This window comes from Anser anser (genome assembly GCF_964211835.1).
Source record: "Anser anser genome assembly, chromosome: 4".
Classification (NCBI taxonomy): domain Eukaryota; kingdom Metazoa; phylum Chordata; class Aves; order Anseriformes; family Anatidae; genus Anser; species Anser anser.
The window spans coordinates 9,197,698-9,215,472 of NC_139724.1; the positions used below are offsets into that span (position 1 = coordinate 9,197,698).

General features: G+C 43.9%; 1 protein-coding gene across 6 annotated transcripts in view; it reads left to right on the forward strand.

The window, feature by feature from the left end:
- The window catches only part of UNC5C (unc-5 netrin receptor C), a 250,700-nt gene that overhangs the window by 226,953 nt on the left and 5,972 nt on the right, over positions 1 to 17,775 (forward strand). For all 6 annotated transcript variants that reach the window (XM_083834564.1, XM_083834563.1, XM_083834566.1 and 3 more), the window contains 4 exons: positions 1,157 to 1,501; positions 4,098 to 4,185; positions 12,565 to 12,733; positions 14,471 to 14,704. In XM_083834564.1, coding sequence (XP_083690690.1) covers positions 1,157 to 1,501; positions 4,098 to 4,185; positions 12,565 to 12,733; positions 14,471 to 14,704 — 836 coding nt within the window. The remainder of the gene's footprint in view (positions 1 to 1,156; positions 1,502 to 4,097; positions 4,186 to 12,564; positions 12,734 to 14,470; positions 14,705 to 17,775) is intronic.

The following is a 17,775-nucleotide window of genomic DNA, read 5'->3' on the forward strand; positions in this document are numbered from 1 at the left end:
TTCATAAAAGGGAGAAAGATTATATCCATTTGTTTCTGATGGCCAAGTGCTAAAAACCCATGGTGGCCTTTTTCAGATGTGTTCAAGAACATACAGCAGAGGTACTTAGCTTGTAAAGAGAGAAGGTGAATGTGAGAGTGAAACAGGCATTTATAAAAATACAGGTCTTGCTCAAATTTAAATCAAAATCAAAGCTATGACAAAAACAAGAGAGACAGGATTCATCACGGGAGTAATACAATACAATAATTCTATCACATCCACCTCCCCTTTGTTTCACTAATAGCCTTCTTTACTGTGCCATGTCTCCACAGGCATAAATAGTAGTTTAACAAGTACTTTACTTTCAATGGACAATATAGAAGAAGTTGTAGTGGATATCATTTAATAAAGAACATCTTTATCACATGTGCATAATAGCTTGATGATTTCCACACTTTGGCAGCCAGAAAACAGCCACTCAAATGAGCTGGTTTTTTCAAGACCCCCATTTAGGCGGAAGAGTTCCTCTTTTTTTTTTTCTTTTTTTTTTTCAATACATGTTTATGAAGAATAAATCAAAGTAAGAGTTACAATGACAAGAGAGTTGCCATACAGAAGGTTAGCAGAAATGTCATTTTCTTTGCTGAGGATATCAAAGTGTGTGACACAGGTACTAATCCCACACTGGCAGGGAGTCATGGGCACAATGACTTCATAGCTTTGTTCTCTCTGTTATTTCAGGAATTCTGTCTTTAGGCCAATTAGATAAATTGGTTAGTGATTCTCACTTAGCATTTAAGGAAGGAGTATTAGCTAATAAAACTAAATCTACTGAGTATGGAAGACTTCTTGCCCTGAAGCTAGGCATATTATGCTTGAAATCTGAGCACAGACTGGAAAATAATCCCAGTGAAAAATACTTAGAGCAGAAACATGCTGTAATTTTGTATAACAATTAGAGTGCAGAGTGGCTGGGCCAATACTAGCTCTGGGAGATTGCTAGATATAGATGCCTGGGAAAGGAGATGAAGGTCAGTTTACAAGGACTTTGTATATCATAACCTTTGGTATGAGCAGAACAGAATGAAAAACCAAATCATTAGTAGGAAGAAAGTCGTCAGAACAGAGAAGTAATCATAAGCAATATGGTTCTTCTTTCTCATTTCCAATGCAGACCTCCTGGCAGTGCCACCAGACCTCACTTCTGCAGCAGCCATGTACAGGGGTCCTGTTTATGCTTTGCATGATGTCTCTGATAAAATCCCGATGACCAATTCTCCAATCCTGGACCCTCTGCCCAACCTGAAGATTAAGGTCTATAATACCTCTGGTGCAGTCACCCCCCAGGATGACCTCTCTGACTTCTCCTCCAAGCTGTCCCCACAGATTACCCAGTCCCTGCTGGAGAATGAGACCCTGAACATGAAGAATCAGAGCCTTGCTCGGCAAACAGACCCATCGTGTACTGCATTTGGGACCTTCAACTCATTAGGGGGCCACCTAATAATTCCCAATTCAGGTAAGTGCTAGCCATGTTTTAGGGTTTTAAGTGGAGTTAGCTTTCTTCTATGCCAGAAAACAAAAAAACAAACAAACAAAAAAAAAAAACAGGGTCACTCCATCACTCCTGGGACTGTGCCTTTTCTTTGTTCAAAACAAACAGATGTTTTTCCCCAATTCAGATTAACTAAGATACTTCAAGGATCCTTTCCCCAAAGTCGTGGCTGCCTTTTTAGCAAAATTTTGCAGGGCTCTTACCACTTTCTGAGATACGTTAGGCTTCAGTGCTCCCCTGTGTGAAGTGAGATTCAACATCCTTGAACTTTTCCTTTCATGCAGCTCTAGAAAAGGGACTACAAGCCAGAAAGCCTCAATCTTGTCATCACACATAAAAAGGACAAATTAATTAAAAAACAAATTGGTTGTTCCACTTCCAATTCATTGCAGACTGTGTGGTATTGCAGTAGGATAGCAGAATGCTAATTTTTGGAAGGCTTTTTTTCCTGCACACATTATATAGTCAAGGAAAATAAGGCCCAAGAGTGTCTTGTCCATATTTCTCTCCTTGTTATATATAGTGTTGATTTCTTTTACAACATCAGAATGGGGTTTAATCAAATGCATGATGCAGTGGATTTGGGGGTTATGCAAGTTTCCCTCTTTCCACAGTGGTCAGGAATCCCCCTGCCACTGGTCTGATCCCGGGTAGTATCCCCTTTCTCTGGTGCACTGAGTCCAGGTAGTAGACTTGTGAGACCACCACTCACAACTACCCAGTGCTGTGGCTGAAGGTCTCACAGCTTCCAACTTTACATCCTGTGGTCAGCTCTTGGCCATTTTACTGCACTGTGCCCTGTCTGAGGAGATGGTGCCTAACCTTTTCTCCTGCTCCTTTGCTGGATCTTTTTTTGTTCATTGATGTTATGGAGAAAGCAAAACATGTAGGTGGCCCAGAACCAGTTTGTTCCTTCTAGGATACAGCCCTATACAGCCCAGGAAGCAGCCAAAAGTGGGCCCTCCTCTTTGAGTATCAATGGAGAAACACTGATATTAAATTTAAGAGCCTAAGTGGAAGGTGAATTGCTTAAAGAAGTCTGGTACTAACTGCTAAGTAACATTGAAAATTCATGCCACACGGTCCTGGATTTCGCATTTTTCTAAGCTGCAGCTAGGGGTTGACATTAATACTCAGGTTTCTTATGCCATGGTGGTGCACATTGTCAGCAAAGTCCATTAGTCATATTTAATTCACATATATTAATATCAATTTGTAAGGAAAAAGAAATGCTTATTTATTTCTGTAATTGCTTCAAAATGATTAAAATAAGTTTTGTAAAATACATCAATCTGTCTACTGCTACTTACTGTGTATGCATCCGTGCTGCTTCTAGACATATGTATATCCTCCTAGCAGTATGATAAAAGTCCTTCATTTACCCTGTGCCTGCCCTCTTACAGCTGAAAACAGGCACAGGGGAGGTTGTGACAGCCCTGTAAAGAAACAAGTCGGAAAACCTTCCATAGATAATCTCTCTCCTTCAAAATCCAGCTATGGGACTGAGCCGTAGTAAATCCCTAGTACATGGGAGGTTTCCAGTGTAACCAAAACCTGTGTGCTGAAGAGAAGATACAGGACTGTGCAAGGATTTTATTACTCTTATATGCCTTTATTGGGCATATATGCAAATAATCTGCCTATAGGTTTGTATTCAGCTATACAGTCATAGCTGAATTAAGTCCTTGCCAGTGGTTCCCCACTGCCCCTCACCTGCACAGACAGCTGGCTGAGCCGCGTCCAGCAGTGTGCAGCAGTGAGATCCTCTGCTGTGTTTGTCATGCAAAGACAGGACCCTCTGCTTCCCCGGGATTTCTGCTCGATTTCTGAAATCACAGCAATGTAAGAACGGTGTTTTGTAATCAAATGTGCAGCTTATCAGCGCTGCAAAGGGCACAGAGTGTATTTGCACAGGTTTTTTCAAGGTTGGATATCCGAATTTTGAGCCACTCCGCAGAAGTAGGCACATTCAGAATACCAAGAAGCCCCATTTTTTCTCCCTTGTAGTCTAATTAGAAGCTGAGTGCATTAAAAGACAGGGTGCCAGTTGCAGAGCCCATCTTTCAAGAAACAACTAGTTCTTGTTGCTTCCTGGGACAGTACTCTGCTGCCTTTCTCTCCTGCTTTTAATTAAATAAGGATTGCCTAAGGAGATATGTCCTGTTACAACTGCTGGAAACTTGAGTCAGAGTTGTTCCTTTTCCCATTATTTTAAAAGGTAAGAAGCGGCGTAACCATCTGTCTGATCTTTAAATAAAATAAAAGGGAAGGGAAGAAAATCCTCTTCTCCACTCCACGACCGCAGTGCCAAGACACAACAGGAGCAAGGAGTGACCATCTGATCACAGGCGATTCTGAGGTTGCCTACTTTATCTCCAGAGTCGCTGAACTCATTTAGAGTCTTTTTGTGAGGCTGGGTGAAAATCTGGCATTGCAGGCTTCATCTTCTGCTTCTTCTGTTGCTCTTCTTCGCAGGCCCACCTGGGTTTTTCTTTCTTTTTTTTTTTTTCTTTTGTTTTCTTTTCTCCATTTTATCTTTTGTGTCTCTTCTGTTCTGCAGGAGTGAGCTTGCTGATCCCAGCGGGGGCCGTTCCCCAGGGGAGAGTCTATGAGATGTATGTGACAGTTCACAGGAAGGAGAGCATGAGGTAAAACATACTTGCTTGCACATTTATTTGCTTGTGCATTAACAGAGGGGAAAAGGGTGTGGGGAAAATGTAGTAACTGAAACCCTGTGATAATACGCTTATGCAAAGCCAACTGTGCTGAAGCTATTTGCTAACCTGGAGGTAAATGCGAGCAAAGCTGAGGATAAACTTTGCCACAAAACCAGCTCAGACTTTTGCTTTCCTAATGAAGAGCTGCATTCTGCAGCAAGCTCTCAAGCTGGGGAGAGATGCTGAATCAAAGCCAGAAGCAGGGAAAATAAGCGAGCATGAGTCTGGTGCAGCAGAGAAGATGTGAGGTAATCTCCTAATAAAGACCTGTGCCACAAAAGGGGCAGGGAGCGGAGGAGCAGGGTGACAAATGGACTCAGCAGAGGGGCGAGTGCCTGAGCGCCTGTCCTGGAAAGCCTCCTCTCCTGCTATAAGGAAGGTGAATCTTTATTTTACCATCCACGTGCTTGGCTGGTCCGTGCAGTGATGAGGATGGAGCCAAAAGCATTTGCTGTCCTCTGCCTCTCCGTGCCCCAGGCACACCACAGCAAGGGCCATGCAGACCCAGCATCAGGACAATCCTTGTTCTGCCCACAGACCTCTGTCTGCACGTGTGGCCAGTTTGTATTCCTGATCTTGATGTCTATTGAGCGATGTGGCAGCCTTGGCATTAAAAAAAAAAAAAAAAAAAAGTTTCCAAAACGACCAAGATACTATTGCAGCAATTTAGGAAAACTTAATGAAGAGGAAGGTGAGATCTTGATCTTCAGAATGGACTCGTGTACAAAGGCTGAATGGCAAATGTGAAACTAAGCAATCATTACACGGTACTTTGCCTCTTTCTCCTCCTCATAGCTAGATACATTTTTTGGCTCTGCCCTTTAATGGCTTTTATAATGTGCTAAGCCACAGCTGTTTATACACTGCGTGATATTGAACACTATTCTTTAGCTTGGTAGTCTCTCACCCATGCTAAAATAATCTGCTTAAGGAAAAAAATAAGTAACACCTTCCCCCCACCCCCCCTGTATTTTTGCATACATTATTCATGGCCTGCTCTTTGAAAACAGATAATTGCAGCTACAGAAAAAAAGCGTCTTTGTTCATATCTAATATTGATTGTATTCCTGTTACTTTGGGCTGTGTTTTGAAGATGCTTACAAACAACATCGAAAAAGCACTGTTTCCCGGAGAGGGAAAAATAATGAAAATCAGAGGGCTTCCCCTGTTATTCAAATGCCTCCAAATCTCTCTCCTTTAAATATCTAACTCTTCCCCCCCCAGAAAAATGTTTTGTTACCAGAAGTTGTATGTGCAATTATTTTCTTTCCAGTCAGCTAGGAGGCAAATTTCCAGGAGGGAATCCCTGCTTCCTTATTCATGCAACTGTAGGCAACCAACGCTGCATGCTAGCCTGATTTATTGGCTTTGGGGGTCATAAAGCCTCCTCTGTGTGTGTTGTGATAGCTGTTACTCAGCAGGTCGCACACAGAGGGGTAGGTCAACCTGTACCGGGGGAAGTGTGGCTGGAGCTGTGCTGGCCACCAAACTGAGCGTAGATGTGCAGAAGTACAGAAAGGTGTGAGCCTTCGCTTGAAATGAAGATTTTGGGAAGTGATTTCTTTCCCCAGCAGAGAGCAGAGAGCAGGCTGGCTTGGCCATAAGGGCAGCAGAGGTCTTCCTGTCATGGTTAGAAGAGCCCTACATGGGGCCCAACTGCTTCGGTTTTGTTTTTTTTCGGTGGTGTGTTTTGTGGTTTTTTTTTTTTGTTTTGTTTTTGTTTTTTTTTAGAGGGGGAGATAGGGGCAGAGGGTGCTGCTGGGGCTGTTTTGTTTGTTTGCTTGTTTTATTTTGATTTGTTTGTTTGTATCTGTTTAGCTTTTTTATATAATAGTTTTTCGGCTCCTCTCCAGAATACCATGCTTCTCATGTTCATGGAAACCAAACTCTTCTTATGGTATTTAAATTGGTGCTATCGCCCAGATCACTCTGAACTGAATATTCACCCAAAATTACCTAAACACAGTGGGACTGTACCATCCTCCCCTGTTACTTGTTTCCTTTCCCCGGATGCCCGTGGGCAGAAAGTGCTGACTGCACCCAGCACCCAGCCGCACTGGCCTCCTGCCATGGCACTGTGCTACCAAAACTCTTTTACCTCCCTTTCTGCAGCAGAGATGCACTTCTGCTCGCGTTTCCACCAGTATGGGCCACAGATGTTGCTTGCTATAATTGGAGCCATATGAGTGCCGCAAGTTGGTGTGCAGTGTAAATTATTTTTTAAATCTGTTACCGCGCTGCCGCAGCACTCCAGCAGAGAGTGGTAGCCCACAGTGAGGACTAGCTGCAGACATTTACTTTTGTGGCCAGCCAGTAGCTGGAGTGTGTTCAATAAACCCAGTGAGGGCCTGTATTTATTTTCATGTGCACTGTGTAAATGTGCATGGATTGAAAAGCCCTGTCGTGCATTGATGTAGTTTGAAAGGGCACGTATAGGACACTATAAAGTGTAAGTTATAATCCTCTTGATATACAAACAGCACTGAGGCGAGAATTTGGTCCTCATAGTGTTACCCTAAATAAAACCAATGAAGCAACAGAGAGGCGCACCATTGCAGATCACAGGCATATCTCCAGCAACTTAAGATTTAGCTCATACTTTGTTCATAGAAATACGAAACAACTGCTGAACAGTCAGGCTGAAACAGGAAATCTGTTATCCCTCAGAGCCCTGCAAATTCCCCTTTTCTTTTCCTTCCTTTGTTTTCCTAATCCATTTCCCCCAGTTAGTCTCTGAAACCTGTAGTACAGAAATTTGAAAGACTTCGCAACCCAGTAATATCACTCTTTGTGTTGCCTTGCAGATTGGTTAGGAGAGCTTTCCAGGACACTCTGTTTATTCCATTCCACAGCCATCAAAGCATGTGAGAGCAGGAGGGTCACCCTAAAAGCATTATCCTTCCGCAGTGAATTGGGGTTCTGATGGCTTGCAATAGAGGCCACTTTGAGGCAGTTGTTTTCTCTGTGCGTGTTGGCGTGCTTATGGCACAGGTTTTTTTTTTCTTTTCCTAGCCCAGTGCTCCATCGGGCTGGTTTTCCTGCTCCTGCACTGCAAGCTAATCCTCATTCTGCCCGTCAATTGTGGCAGGATGGATTGCAAGCAGCTACTGGGCACTGATCCCTGGCTGGCATGAGAGATTCATGTTGACCTGATGAAAAGGTCCATGAAGTGACTTACAGTGCAGAAAAGGGTATCTATGTATATATGTTTGTGTTTGTGTACAGACAGATAGATAATTAAAAAATAAATAACTGAGAAGCCTATGTGAATATTTCACAGCTGTCAGACGGGTTTCTCTCTCACGCTCACTGGCTCCAATAGAGCCAATAATCTCTGTCACTGATGATCAGATGTTCTCCCCCTTAGTCTGGGGAAGTGCCATCAACTTGCAATTTGCAAGAAGGGGTTCCTTCCTGGGCTTTGAAATGAACACGCTGTTGTGACCATGACCTGGCAAGGGGCTGTTGCCGTGAGCAGATGGAAAAGCCTAGGTCTTAGACAATTAAGGATTAAATAGCAAGAGTATAAACCCAAAGTCTTCAGGATTTTCCTGACTGTTTCATGTTGAAGAACAAATGTAGCTCTGCACTAAATTAGTGAGCTGTGTGCTTCCTTTGGAAACATCTGGCACTGGTCAGTGCTGTATGGGGTCTGGGTCTTGATGGACCACTGTTTTCATCTCATGTGGCAGCTCCTGTGTTTCCTGTACGAGCTCCTGCTGGGCTCATATGGCTTTAGGTGGAACTGCTCTTGCATACTGTAATCGGAGGCAGGAACTGCACTAAATGTAGCACGGTGAAGGACAGTTCTGTATAATACATTGCGCAGGAGATGATGCAAATGAGGATGGATGTCACCTCTTCCAGGAAATGTGACAACCCTGGAGAACGGAGCATGCAGCTGTCCTGAAGTTCTTGCAGGAAGGCACATGTATAAATGGTCTGACTTCCAAATCAGCTACCTTCAGAGAGGGAAGGGTTGTGTAAGCCTCCTCAGGATCTGGACCAGTGGCTTCACATTGTATGTAAAAGGCAGACTTCATATTAAGTCACCTAGCTGATCAATGAGTTTGATCCAAGGAGCGACACTGCCTTTTTCACCAGTAAGCACCAAGCTTGGTTAAGTGAAATAAAAGAAATTGAAGTCTTCTGTGTCTGGTTCCACCACCTTCCTTTTGTATCCCAGTTGCACAAAAATAATTGCTTGCAACTCCAGAAGACAATGTCTGCCAATCATTTTAATTGAAACATTTGAAATAAAAAAGACCAGACCAGCAGCAAAAGGGGAGGAAAGTTTCTCAGATCACCTTCCTTCTAAAGGCAGACTTGCAGGAGAACCAGGAGGCCAGTCAAAAATATTAGATTTGAAACTCAAGAGGGAACACGTGTTAAAAATAAAGTCCCAGCAATGAAAGGAGAAATAAAATGTCTTTCCTCTGACTTTTGGCTAAGCTGTGTGGAAGGGTTGCCATCTGTTGCTGCGAGTTATCCCTCCCTCCCTCCCTGCTCTGCTCTGTGCCTCCTGTTTTCAGGGAGCACGGTCATTGCCTGTAACATTGATGCACGGTGCCAGGGAGCGCAACAGAGCCCACCGAGGAGCAGAGATTTCTCTAGTTGTGCTCACATCTGCTGCCTGACAGCTACCTTAATGAAAACAGTCTGGCTCATTACAGGGAGACCGTTTTGAATGAGTAATCCCATTAAAAAACACAAATTTGATTGTGAAAGGGCTGGATACAGTGAATAAAAGTTTGTTCTTTTTTTTTAAATAAAAGTTGACTGTTCTTGATGAGCAGTGCAAGATACGGGACAAGGTTTAAAAATATCTGAAGCCCTTTCACTTACTGTTACTGCCTTTTAATAGCAATGCTAAACAGGGAATTGAATTTCACTCTCGGTTTGATCTCTGTAAAACAAACGCAGCTCTTATGGCTGCAGTGAAGTGACTCTGGAGTCATACTAGCACAGCTGGGTGTCCAATCCCATTTAATAAGTACTTCTAAAACTACTACAAGCCTAAATTGAAGCACACATGGATTTGGTTTTGTTTGTTTTTGTTTGTTTTTGTTTGTTTGTTTTGTTTCTTTGTTTGTTTCATTTTGTTTTGTTTTCTGGATAACAGCCTAAAAGTACATTCTGACCCACGGTTTTAAAGATGTCTGCTCATAGATCTTTCTGCTTTGGAGGAGATGAGTCCCTTGCTCTGTATGGTCCCTTCAGTCAGTGTTTGTGTGATCTGTAACACAGAAATCACAAGGCTTGGTCACAGCAGACTCTTGTCTGGGTCAGAATCCTGACTTCGATGGTGCTGCATCACCTGCTCCGGGAGAAGGTAGAAAAATGCTCATAAAGGATAACCTGTCTTTGGGGAAACTTGTTGTTTACAAATCCCATCAATTAGTGCTGGGTTATGCCTTGAAGCAGAAAGATTAATGTCTCCTGTATAATAAATCTTGACTACTGCATCTGTTTGGGGTTTCGTTGGCTGTACTAAGGCATAATCCCTTTGCTTTAAGATGAAAATTAAAAGCAATGAGAAATAAGAGGAGGTCTGTCAAGAGGTTTGGGTCCCTGTCTTCCTGTCAGTTGTCACGAGGTACCTCTCTGCTCTACACACTGCTGCGTGGTTTCATTCCTCCAGGTTTCAGGTGTTTATTTCTGAGCTCTCTCTGCAGTCCCTAAACACTCTGCTACCTGCCGTCATCTTAGAGCTGGGTAGGAAAGGGAATAGCAGCTTGGTGTGCTCTGACGTACCTCATCCCCTACAACCCCAGAAGTCAGATTTACTTTTTGCCACTGTGGCACACGGCAGGATGATACCTGCTGTGGTGCATTACGTTCACCTGAGAGCTTTTTCATTTTTACTGCTTTGCCTTGCCACTAAATAAAAGCTTTTGGAATTTGTTTCATTCCAGAAGTGAGAGCCACTGAACAATTAATAGGATTTTATTTCCCACTGGTATTTTAATCCTCTCTGGATCTTTTGCATTGCTTCCCGTCTCTCACTACTACTTGCAATAACTCCTTCTTTACTGACGTCTGCAAATTTAGTGATTGTGCTGCTATTTACATTCTCTTCTGCACTGTGAGTAGAAATCCTGGCCTCACAGTAGTACTGACTTCAATAGAGCTGAAATCCCACTATTAAATGGCACTGACCCTCATTTCGCTCCACTTGAGAGCTTCTCTGCAACTCATTATATATCTCAGCTTTTTGTGGCTTTGAAGTGGCTCAGACTACTTGCAGTCCCCAAACTGGCTCAGACTTTGGAGAGCTGAGGTGGGTCAGTGTCTGCATGAGGCAGGTATTGGAGGAGAGGCACTGGGACCAGCAGCGTTGCTAACTTAGGAAAAAATACTAAACCCTGCTATTTTTGCATTTCCTTTCTATGGTTATATCCACGTCCCATCTCCCTCACTAACCATTCAGTCTGGAGTGCCTCCTGGCTTTGTCTTCTGCATTGTCGTTTATACTTGTGCTAATCAGATATAAAATGTTGCAGTGTAAAATTATGCCCTCCATCAGAGTCCTAAAATTTAACAGCTAACCAAATTTTGTCACGGAGCAGTGACTAAACTTAATTTTACTTTGAGACAACTTTCAGCTGTATGATTTATCAGCGCTCTATCATTTTAATGATCTTTTGGCTTTTTTTTTTCTTTAACTGCATGCATCAGCGCTCAGATTCTTATTGATTTTAACTCATTTTTCACCTAGAAGACATTGTATGAAGTTTTTTACAGCAGTCATGATATATTCCCTCTTATAGTCTTTTTGACTGCTGGCCTTATAATTCAGTCTGAAAAACTATGATAATTCATATTTTTCCTCACTTCTTCATGGGTCAGTAGTCATTTAGATGAAGCTAGGTTAACCAGATGATCAAGTCTATAGCTTGTCATATCTGTAGCTTTCCAGAAGAATATTGTAATTTTCAAGGGCCTTTCTCATAAGACTTCATGTTTTTTGAAACTTACTGACTTAGACTATAGGAAAGTGTTCAAACATTTGTTAATACATTAGTGGATACAACACATTGTGAGCCATTTTTAAGCTATACATTGCTTCAATTTAAAAAAAAAAAAGGAAAAGAAAAAGAAAAAAAAAAAGGAAACTGAAGTAATGTTTTAGTTAAAATCTGCCCGATGATTTATTCAGTTAAGTCTTGCAAGAGAGCGATTCTAGATCTTCATAACCTGAATCCAGAGATCCCCATAGTATACAGCAGGAGCTGAACTGGATGCTCTGTGTGCTAATGCTTTATTTCTCTTATGTACTGTTTTTTAGGCTAAAACAACCAGTGTGATTCATCATAGCTGGCCAGATTGTTATATTTTAGTTTTTTTGAAAGACAGATACCACAGCTGTTTGTTTCCAGCCCATGGCTTTTCAGAAACAATTGTTAAGTCATTTAGTAAACTCATCAGTTAATTTCCTTTAGGATCCACAGATGCATATCATCTGAATTTACTGATTTGCATACACTTCAGTTTTTCCATGTCGGACCTTTTTTTTTTTTTTTCCAAAATGTTATGAAAATTTCCAACATTTTTATGAACAAGAGACACTTTTCAAAAAGGCCTTCATCCCACTTTCAAAAAGGATTTTTCAAAAGTTTCTCTTTCATTTTCTGTAGGACTAATGGATTATTCAGTGTGAGTTAAGGTGGGCAAAATTAGGATATGCCTGTGGATGTACCAGCGATACCCAGAGTAGATGTAATAAATTTGATCTCAACAGAGCTTTCTGTCCTGATTTGTTCTCCCTAAGATTTTTTTTTTTTACTCTTTTCTACTACTACTTTTTTATTCTTTCTTTCCATAGATGTCAACAATATCCACTCTTGTCTCAACTAATCCCCCTAAAACCAATCCAGGTATAAATACAAAGTGTTTGCATATGCAACTGGACTGAACCTCCAGCCAGAGTGGAAGATGCAAGGTCCCGTGGACTGACCCAGATTTCCAAGTGCAGATCACACCCAACACTTAATCTCCTGCTTGCTGGTTTCTGGATCATGAATTTGTCCTCTCTGTTATTTAGAGAAGTAGCTGATGAGGCACATTCAGCTGTATTTGTTGTACACCAGATGTCAGGGTAGTTAAAGTCACTCATGCTTCCTCTGCTTTAAACTCCTCGGCAATCGGTCTGGGATAGTTAAGGCGTGCACACAATCATTTACAAACTACCCTGTAAGAGAAGGATTATTTTTTTCTTTCTACATACCTTAACTTTACATACCTTAATGTGCCTTTTTGCCCTTTCTCCCCCCCACCCTTCACACATCCACCTTTCCGTCCCGCCGCCAGGCCTCCTGTAGAAGACAGCCAGACCCTGCTGACGCCGGTGGTGAGCTGTGGGCCCCCAGGAGCGCTGCTAACCCGGCCCGTCGTGTTGACCATGCACCACTGCGCAGAACCCAACACGGACGACTGGCAGATCCACCTGAAGCACCAGGCTGCCCAAGGGCCGTGGGAGGTGAGTCTACGGGCCTCCAGCCTGCACCGGCTGTCCAAGATGCCCAGTGCCCCTAGAAATGCTTTCTGGGGGCAGTCCCGGTGCCTCCTGCTGTGTTCCATGAAGCATAGCCTTGCTGCAGGATTTTGGCACTTGAGCTTTTGGTCTTGGCAGGTTATTAAGCCGAAATGATGGGGAGGGAATGAAGAGAAGAGGCAAAATAAAAAATAACAACTGAAAAGCAGTTCTCTTCCCAGGAAGAGAAGAGGCAAAATAGAAAAGAACAACTGAAACTGAAACTCAATTCTAGAAATAAGAAAATATTTTTTACAGAATTCTTTCAATTCCCCTAGTTTATAGTCTGTTTGCAAGAAAATGAAAATAGTGCTGCAAATGATCCCCTGCTTCAACACCAAGACATCAACCAGCTTATTAAAATTTATAGGACTTGCTATTTTCTTCTTTTTCACTCCTAAGATGTTGGTGGAGCACTGCTTTGATTCAGTTCATGCAGTCAGCCCCAGCCCTGCACCCTGTTAATGTGGGCACTGCCAGGCCATGCAGGCTTGGTGAGAGTCTCCTGCCAGCAGTGCAGCAGGAGGATGTCTGTCCCATGGTGGGGCGGCAGAAGGACACCGCAACTGGAGCATGAAGTGATGCTTGCGGCAGGGCTCAGCCATTCTGGCACAGGCCAGCTCTCCAGTCCTGCCTCCTGAAGAACTTGGTTGCTCCTGGGTACCTGCTGCTACCAGTTTGGTCTCACATAATTAATTTGGCAAGGGCACCTTCTCCTACTGGTAGGTTTTGTGAGGGCAGGGAGGCTTTTGAAGGCAGTTGGGCCGACAGCCGCCAAAAGCGGCCTGTCCGGCAGGGCCTTTGCAAGGCTCTTGCTTTGTCCCCCTGCCCGTGGCACCAGCACTTCCTCACACTGGGAGGGCTCACGCAGTGAACACAGGTCTGTCTGGCCAAACAATATGCACCCTACCAGCCTGGCTCTTGGCACCACACGTGTGTTCCTTATTTGTGTCTGTGTTACTGGCATCTCTTTGTTTTCTCTTCTGTCCTCCCTGCCCTTGACAGAGAGGTTGTGTCTGGTGCCAGCACTGCGATCAGCACTGTGGCACCTCCTTTTCTGCTCTCAAGAAGGACCGTGCCACCCCTGCAAATGTGACACGTTCACCTTCCGAGAGGCCAGAGGCACCAAGTTTAATGCCAAATCTCTGCTATACCCCCACTGCTACAGACTTCAAGGCAGCAGGGATAAAGCAAATGAGATGTGGTGCATGGTGGCTGCGTAAGAGGTGGCCACTGCTGCCCTTTTGCTCCTGCTCTCTCTCAGAACCACTGGAAGCTCCTTGTGTTGTGTGCAAGACATTGCACGCAGGGTTGAGTGAAGTTGGCAGGAGAGGTGTTTTCTTCCGAGCGCAGGGAGGAGGCTGTTTGCATTCAGGCTGTATGTATTTTTTTTCTTCACCCTGCAGTCTCGTCACGGAGGATTATTCTGATGAAGCAGCAGGTGATATTTCATGTAGATGTGGCATTTGGCCATCGTAGAGGTTACTTCGCTTCCTTGAGTTTTTATAACACCTTATTGTCATGCTTAGGGAATGAAGGGCAGTTATTTGTTTATATTTATTATCTGATTAATCTAACATGCAGGCAGCAAGGACTTTGAGCATCATACAGGCTTGAAAGGGGTCTCCAAGTACAGCAACTCTGACAGGTCAGGATCTTTCATGTGGCCTCTTTCTCCCTTAGGATGTGGTGGTAGTCGGGGAGGAAAACTTCACCACCCCATGCTACATCCAGCTGGACCCCGAGGCCTGCCATATCCTGACAGAGACCCTCAGCACATACGCCTTGGTGGGACAGTCCATCACCAAAGCAGCAGCCAAACGTCTCAAACTGGCCATCTTTGGACCACTGTCCTGCTCTTCGCTGGAGTACAACATCCGCGTCTACTGCCTCGATGACACGCAGGATGCCCTTAAGGTGGTTGTTGCTCTCATGCTTGCTTTTCCTCTCTCATCCTAGCAAAGCAGTGACTAGCCCCTCCGCTGCATGTGTTTCTTTTCCATAGATTATTTTTCTGATTAGAAGAAAAGCCTGACAACAAGCTGCTGTTTTACAGTTTAACCCCCGCACACTATAAATTGTCCTTTGCACAGGGATCTCACACACACGCCAAACTGTTTTCCACCTGCCAGCATTTTTTCCTTTGTTTACCTGTATCATATCCTGAATCCTAAGATTTTTGCATTATTAAAAGGCCATAAGGTACACCGGGCTTCATTCGTTATTCATGTATTTTTAATGCTAAGTGCCAGCTCCCCAGAGATGGGAAAACATATAAATGCCTCTTTGTAAATAGTTGATAATGATAAAATAAGCTTCTGGGCTGTTAATCACTGCCTGCTTTCATACTGCTTCATTACACCTTTTTGTGTGCAGTATTTTGTGTTAGGAATTTGCCACTAAAATAAATCGAAGCTGTTGCTTTCTGTAACTGTACACCTTACCCTCATTGCATAATTCTAGCGTTCTCACACACACACGCACGTACTCCCTCACATACAGATGAGCAGATAGATAAACATACTTGCTATTTCTCTTTATAAATGTGTATTTATACAGATGGTATCTATAATAGATGCACTCATAAAATATGTAGCTCCAACTGTACGTGTAAGATTGGAGGTTATTAAAAGGTGTTTGTTTTTTTTTTTTTCCTTTAAGCATGGCCAATGCGACTTCCCAAATGTTTCTGTGCAGCAAAACAAGCTCACTCTAAGCAGAGGCATCCTTGTGCCATGCACGAGTTTGTCATATCAGCGCCGTGTGGGAACTGACCAGACATAAGCCCCCACAGGCTGCTGGGGAGATGTTCTTGTTTTTCAGTGCACCGGCCTCCATCACTGCAAATGCCACCGTATCTTTTCACCCCAAATACTGCCCAATACCAAGGCCCTGCCTGCTCTTTGTGGTGGGGACACTAGGAGCATTTTCTCTATAAATAAGAAATTTTTGTCCCCAAAAGTGGAAAGGATCTTTTGTACCGATCAAGTGGAAATGCTTCGAAAGTCATGAGGGCTTTATGGCTGTGCTCTTTGGGCCCTGTGCTGTGTAATATGATTTTCCAGGGGTCCATCCAGCCTGAGGGAATAATAAGTGACTTGGCAGAGCCTTGAACAGATAGCGATTGCAGTCAGAGCTGGGCCAATTGGATTAGGTGTTACTCAAGAGTTGTTGGCTTGTTTCTAATAGACTGCAGGGAACATTGCAGGGTAACGTTAATCCAATTCAGAGAGCAGAAGGGATCAGGAGAGGCGCTGAGTAACATAACTGAAAACCATCTTTCACTTGAGAAGCTGCATTGAACGTCTGGGAAAGGAGCTGGCCAATTCTTGGGCTTCAGCTGCAGGTTAAGTGGGCTTGTAATTTGGGGAGGAAAGAGTCACTGAGCAAAGTCGAGTGGCCACTTCCATGCTGGAACCTATCACTTCTTTTTAATTCTGTTCCTCTTGGCGCTTTCACCCCAAGACTGGATGGCCGCACACACAAGCTGCTGTACACTGGGTTCAAGACCAAGATAGCTGGGGTTTGCAGAACAAACACAAGTACTTCAAAGGGCCGGAGCACCTCTGCTGTGAAGAGAGGCTGAGGGAGCTGGGGTCGTTCAGCCTGGAGAAGAGAAGTCTCTGGGGAGACCTTACAGTGGTTTTCCAGTACCTAAAGGGGGCCTACAGGAGAGCTGGGGAGGGACTCTTTGTCAGGGGGTGGGGGGATAGGACAAGGGGGAATGTCTTTAAACAGTATAGAGAGGAGATTTAAATTAGATACAAGGAAGAAATTCTTTACTCTGAGAGTGGTGAGGCAGTCAAACAGGCTGCCCAGAGAAGCTGTGGATGCCCCATCCCTGGAGCTGTTCAAGACCAGGCTGGATGGGGCTTTGGGCAACCTGGGCTGGTGGGAGGTGTCCCTGCCTATGGCAGAGGGGTTGGAACTGGATGGTCTTTAAGGTCCCTTCCAACCCAAACCATTCTGTGATTCTATGATTCTACTTGCTGGCCATAAAGTGTTTTGAAGCTATAACTTACATTTTTCTGGAAATAAAAAGTTTGGGGAAGGTGAAAGTTAAAACCAAATCTAGTAAGCCAGTTCTAGGTGAAAGGGTTGAGCATGCTGATGGTTTTGGCTGGGATGAAGTTCATTTTCTTCACAGCAGCCTGTAGGGTGTGATGTTTTTAGCTGTCTACCAGGCTTAACAGGTGAGGAAGCTGCCCGCACCAGGCAAGCTGCTGGCCATGGAGGGCAAGGTGTGCAAATGGGGCTGCCCTGGGCAAGGCAAGGCCAGGGAACGAGAAGCAGTGTGAGATGTTGCTTATCATTATGTATTTATTCTAATAGGCAACTGAATGCATTCTGTTGTTATTTACAGCTAGGAGTGAGTGTGCCATACGCTGAATGGGTCCTAGCAGCCACCCAAGAAAGACAAGCAGTTGCTGTATATAAAACACAGCATTTATTCCGCAGGCTTTACCCTCTGATTGTGCAGAGTAACAGTTCACTGCTGAGCCACCGGGGCTCATGGTGCAGCTGGGAAGTGCAAAGACTCAGTGTAAATAATGGCTGGGTTATTGTGGGATAAACTTGGTTGGTTTGCTGGGGTTGGGAAGCCGGACAGCGCCAGCACTGTGGCCCTGTGGAGACCCAGGCCATAGACTGTGATGCCTAGATGGGATGCTCACAAAAGGGCTTTTTGGGGAAGAGTGAGGGTGGTGATGTCCCAAAGCACTAGCCTCTTTTTTAAGGCACTTAAAGGGGGATGCTCTAACTAGTTTGTTGTAAACAAGTTAATAATATCATAGCCACAAAGAAATCCTGCTGATTTATTCCCATCTATTTATTCGCGTATGGCTTTGAGATTGAGGTGTCTGAGCTGGGTGTGGTGGCTGAGCAGCCAGGCGTACCAGGGGTAAGTGAATTATTTAGGCTGTAGCAGGGTGGCTTCCCCCAGCCTGCTTCATGCTGTGCGGTAACAGTTCTCAAAAAAAAAAAAAAAT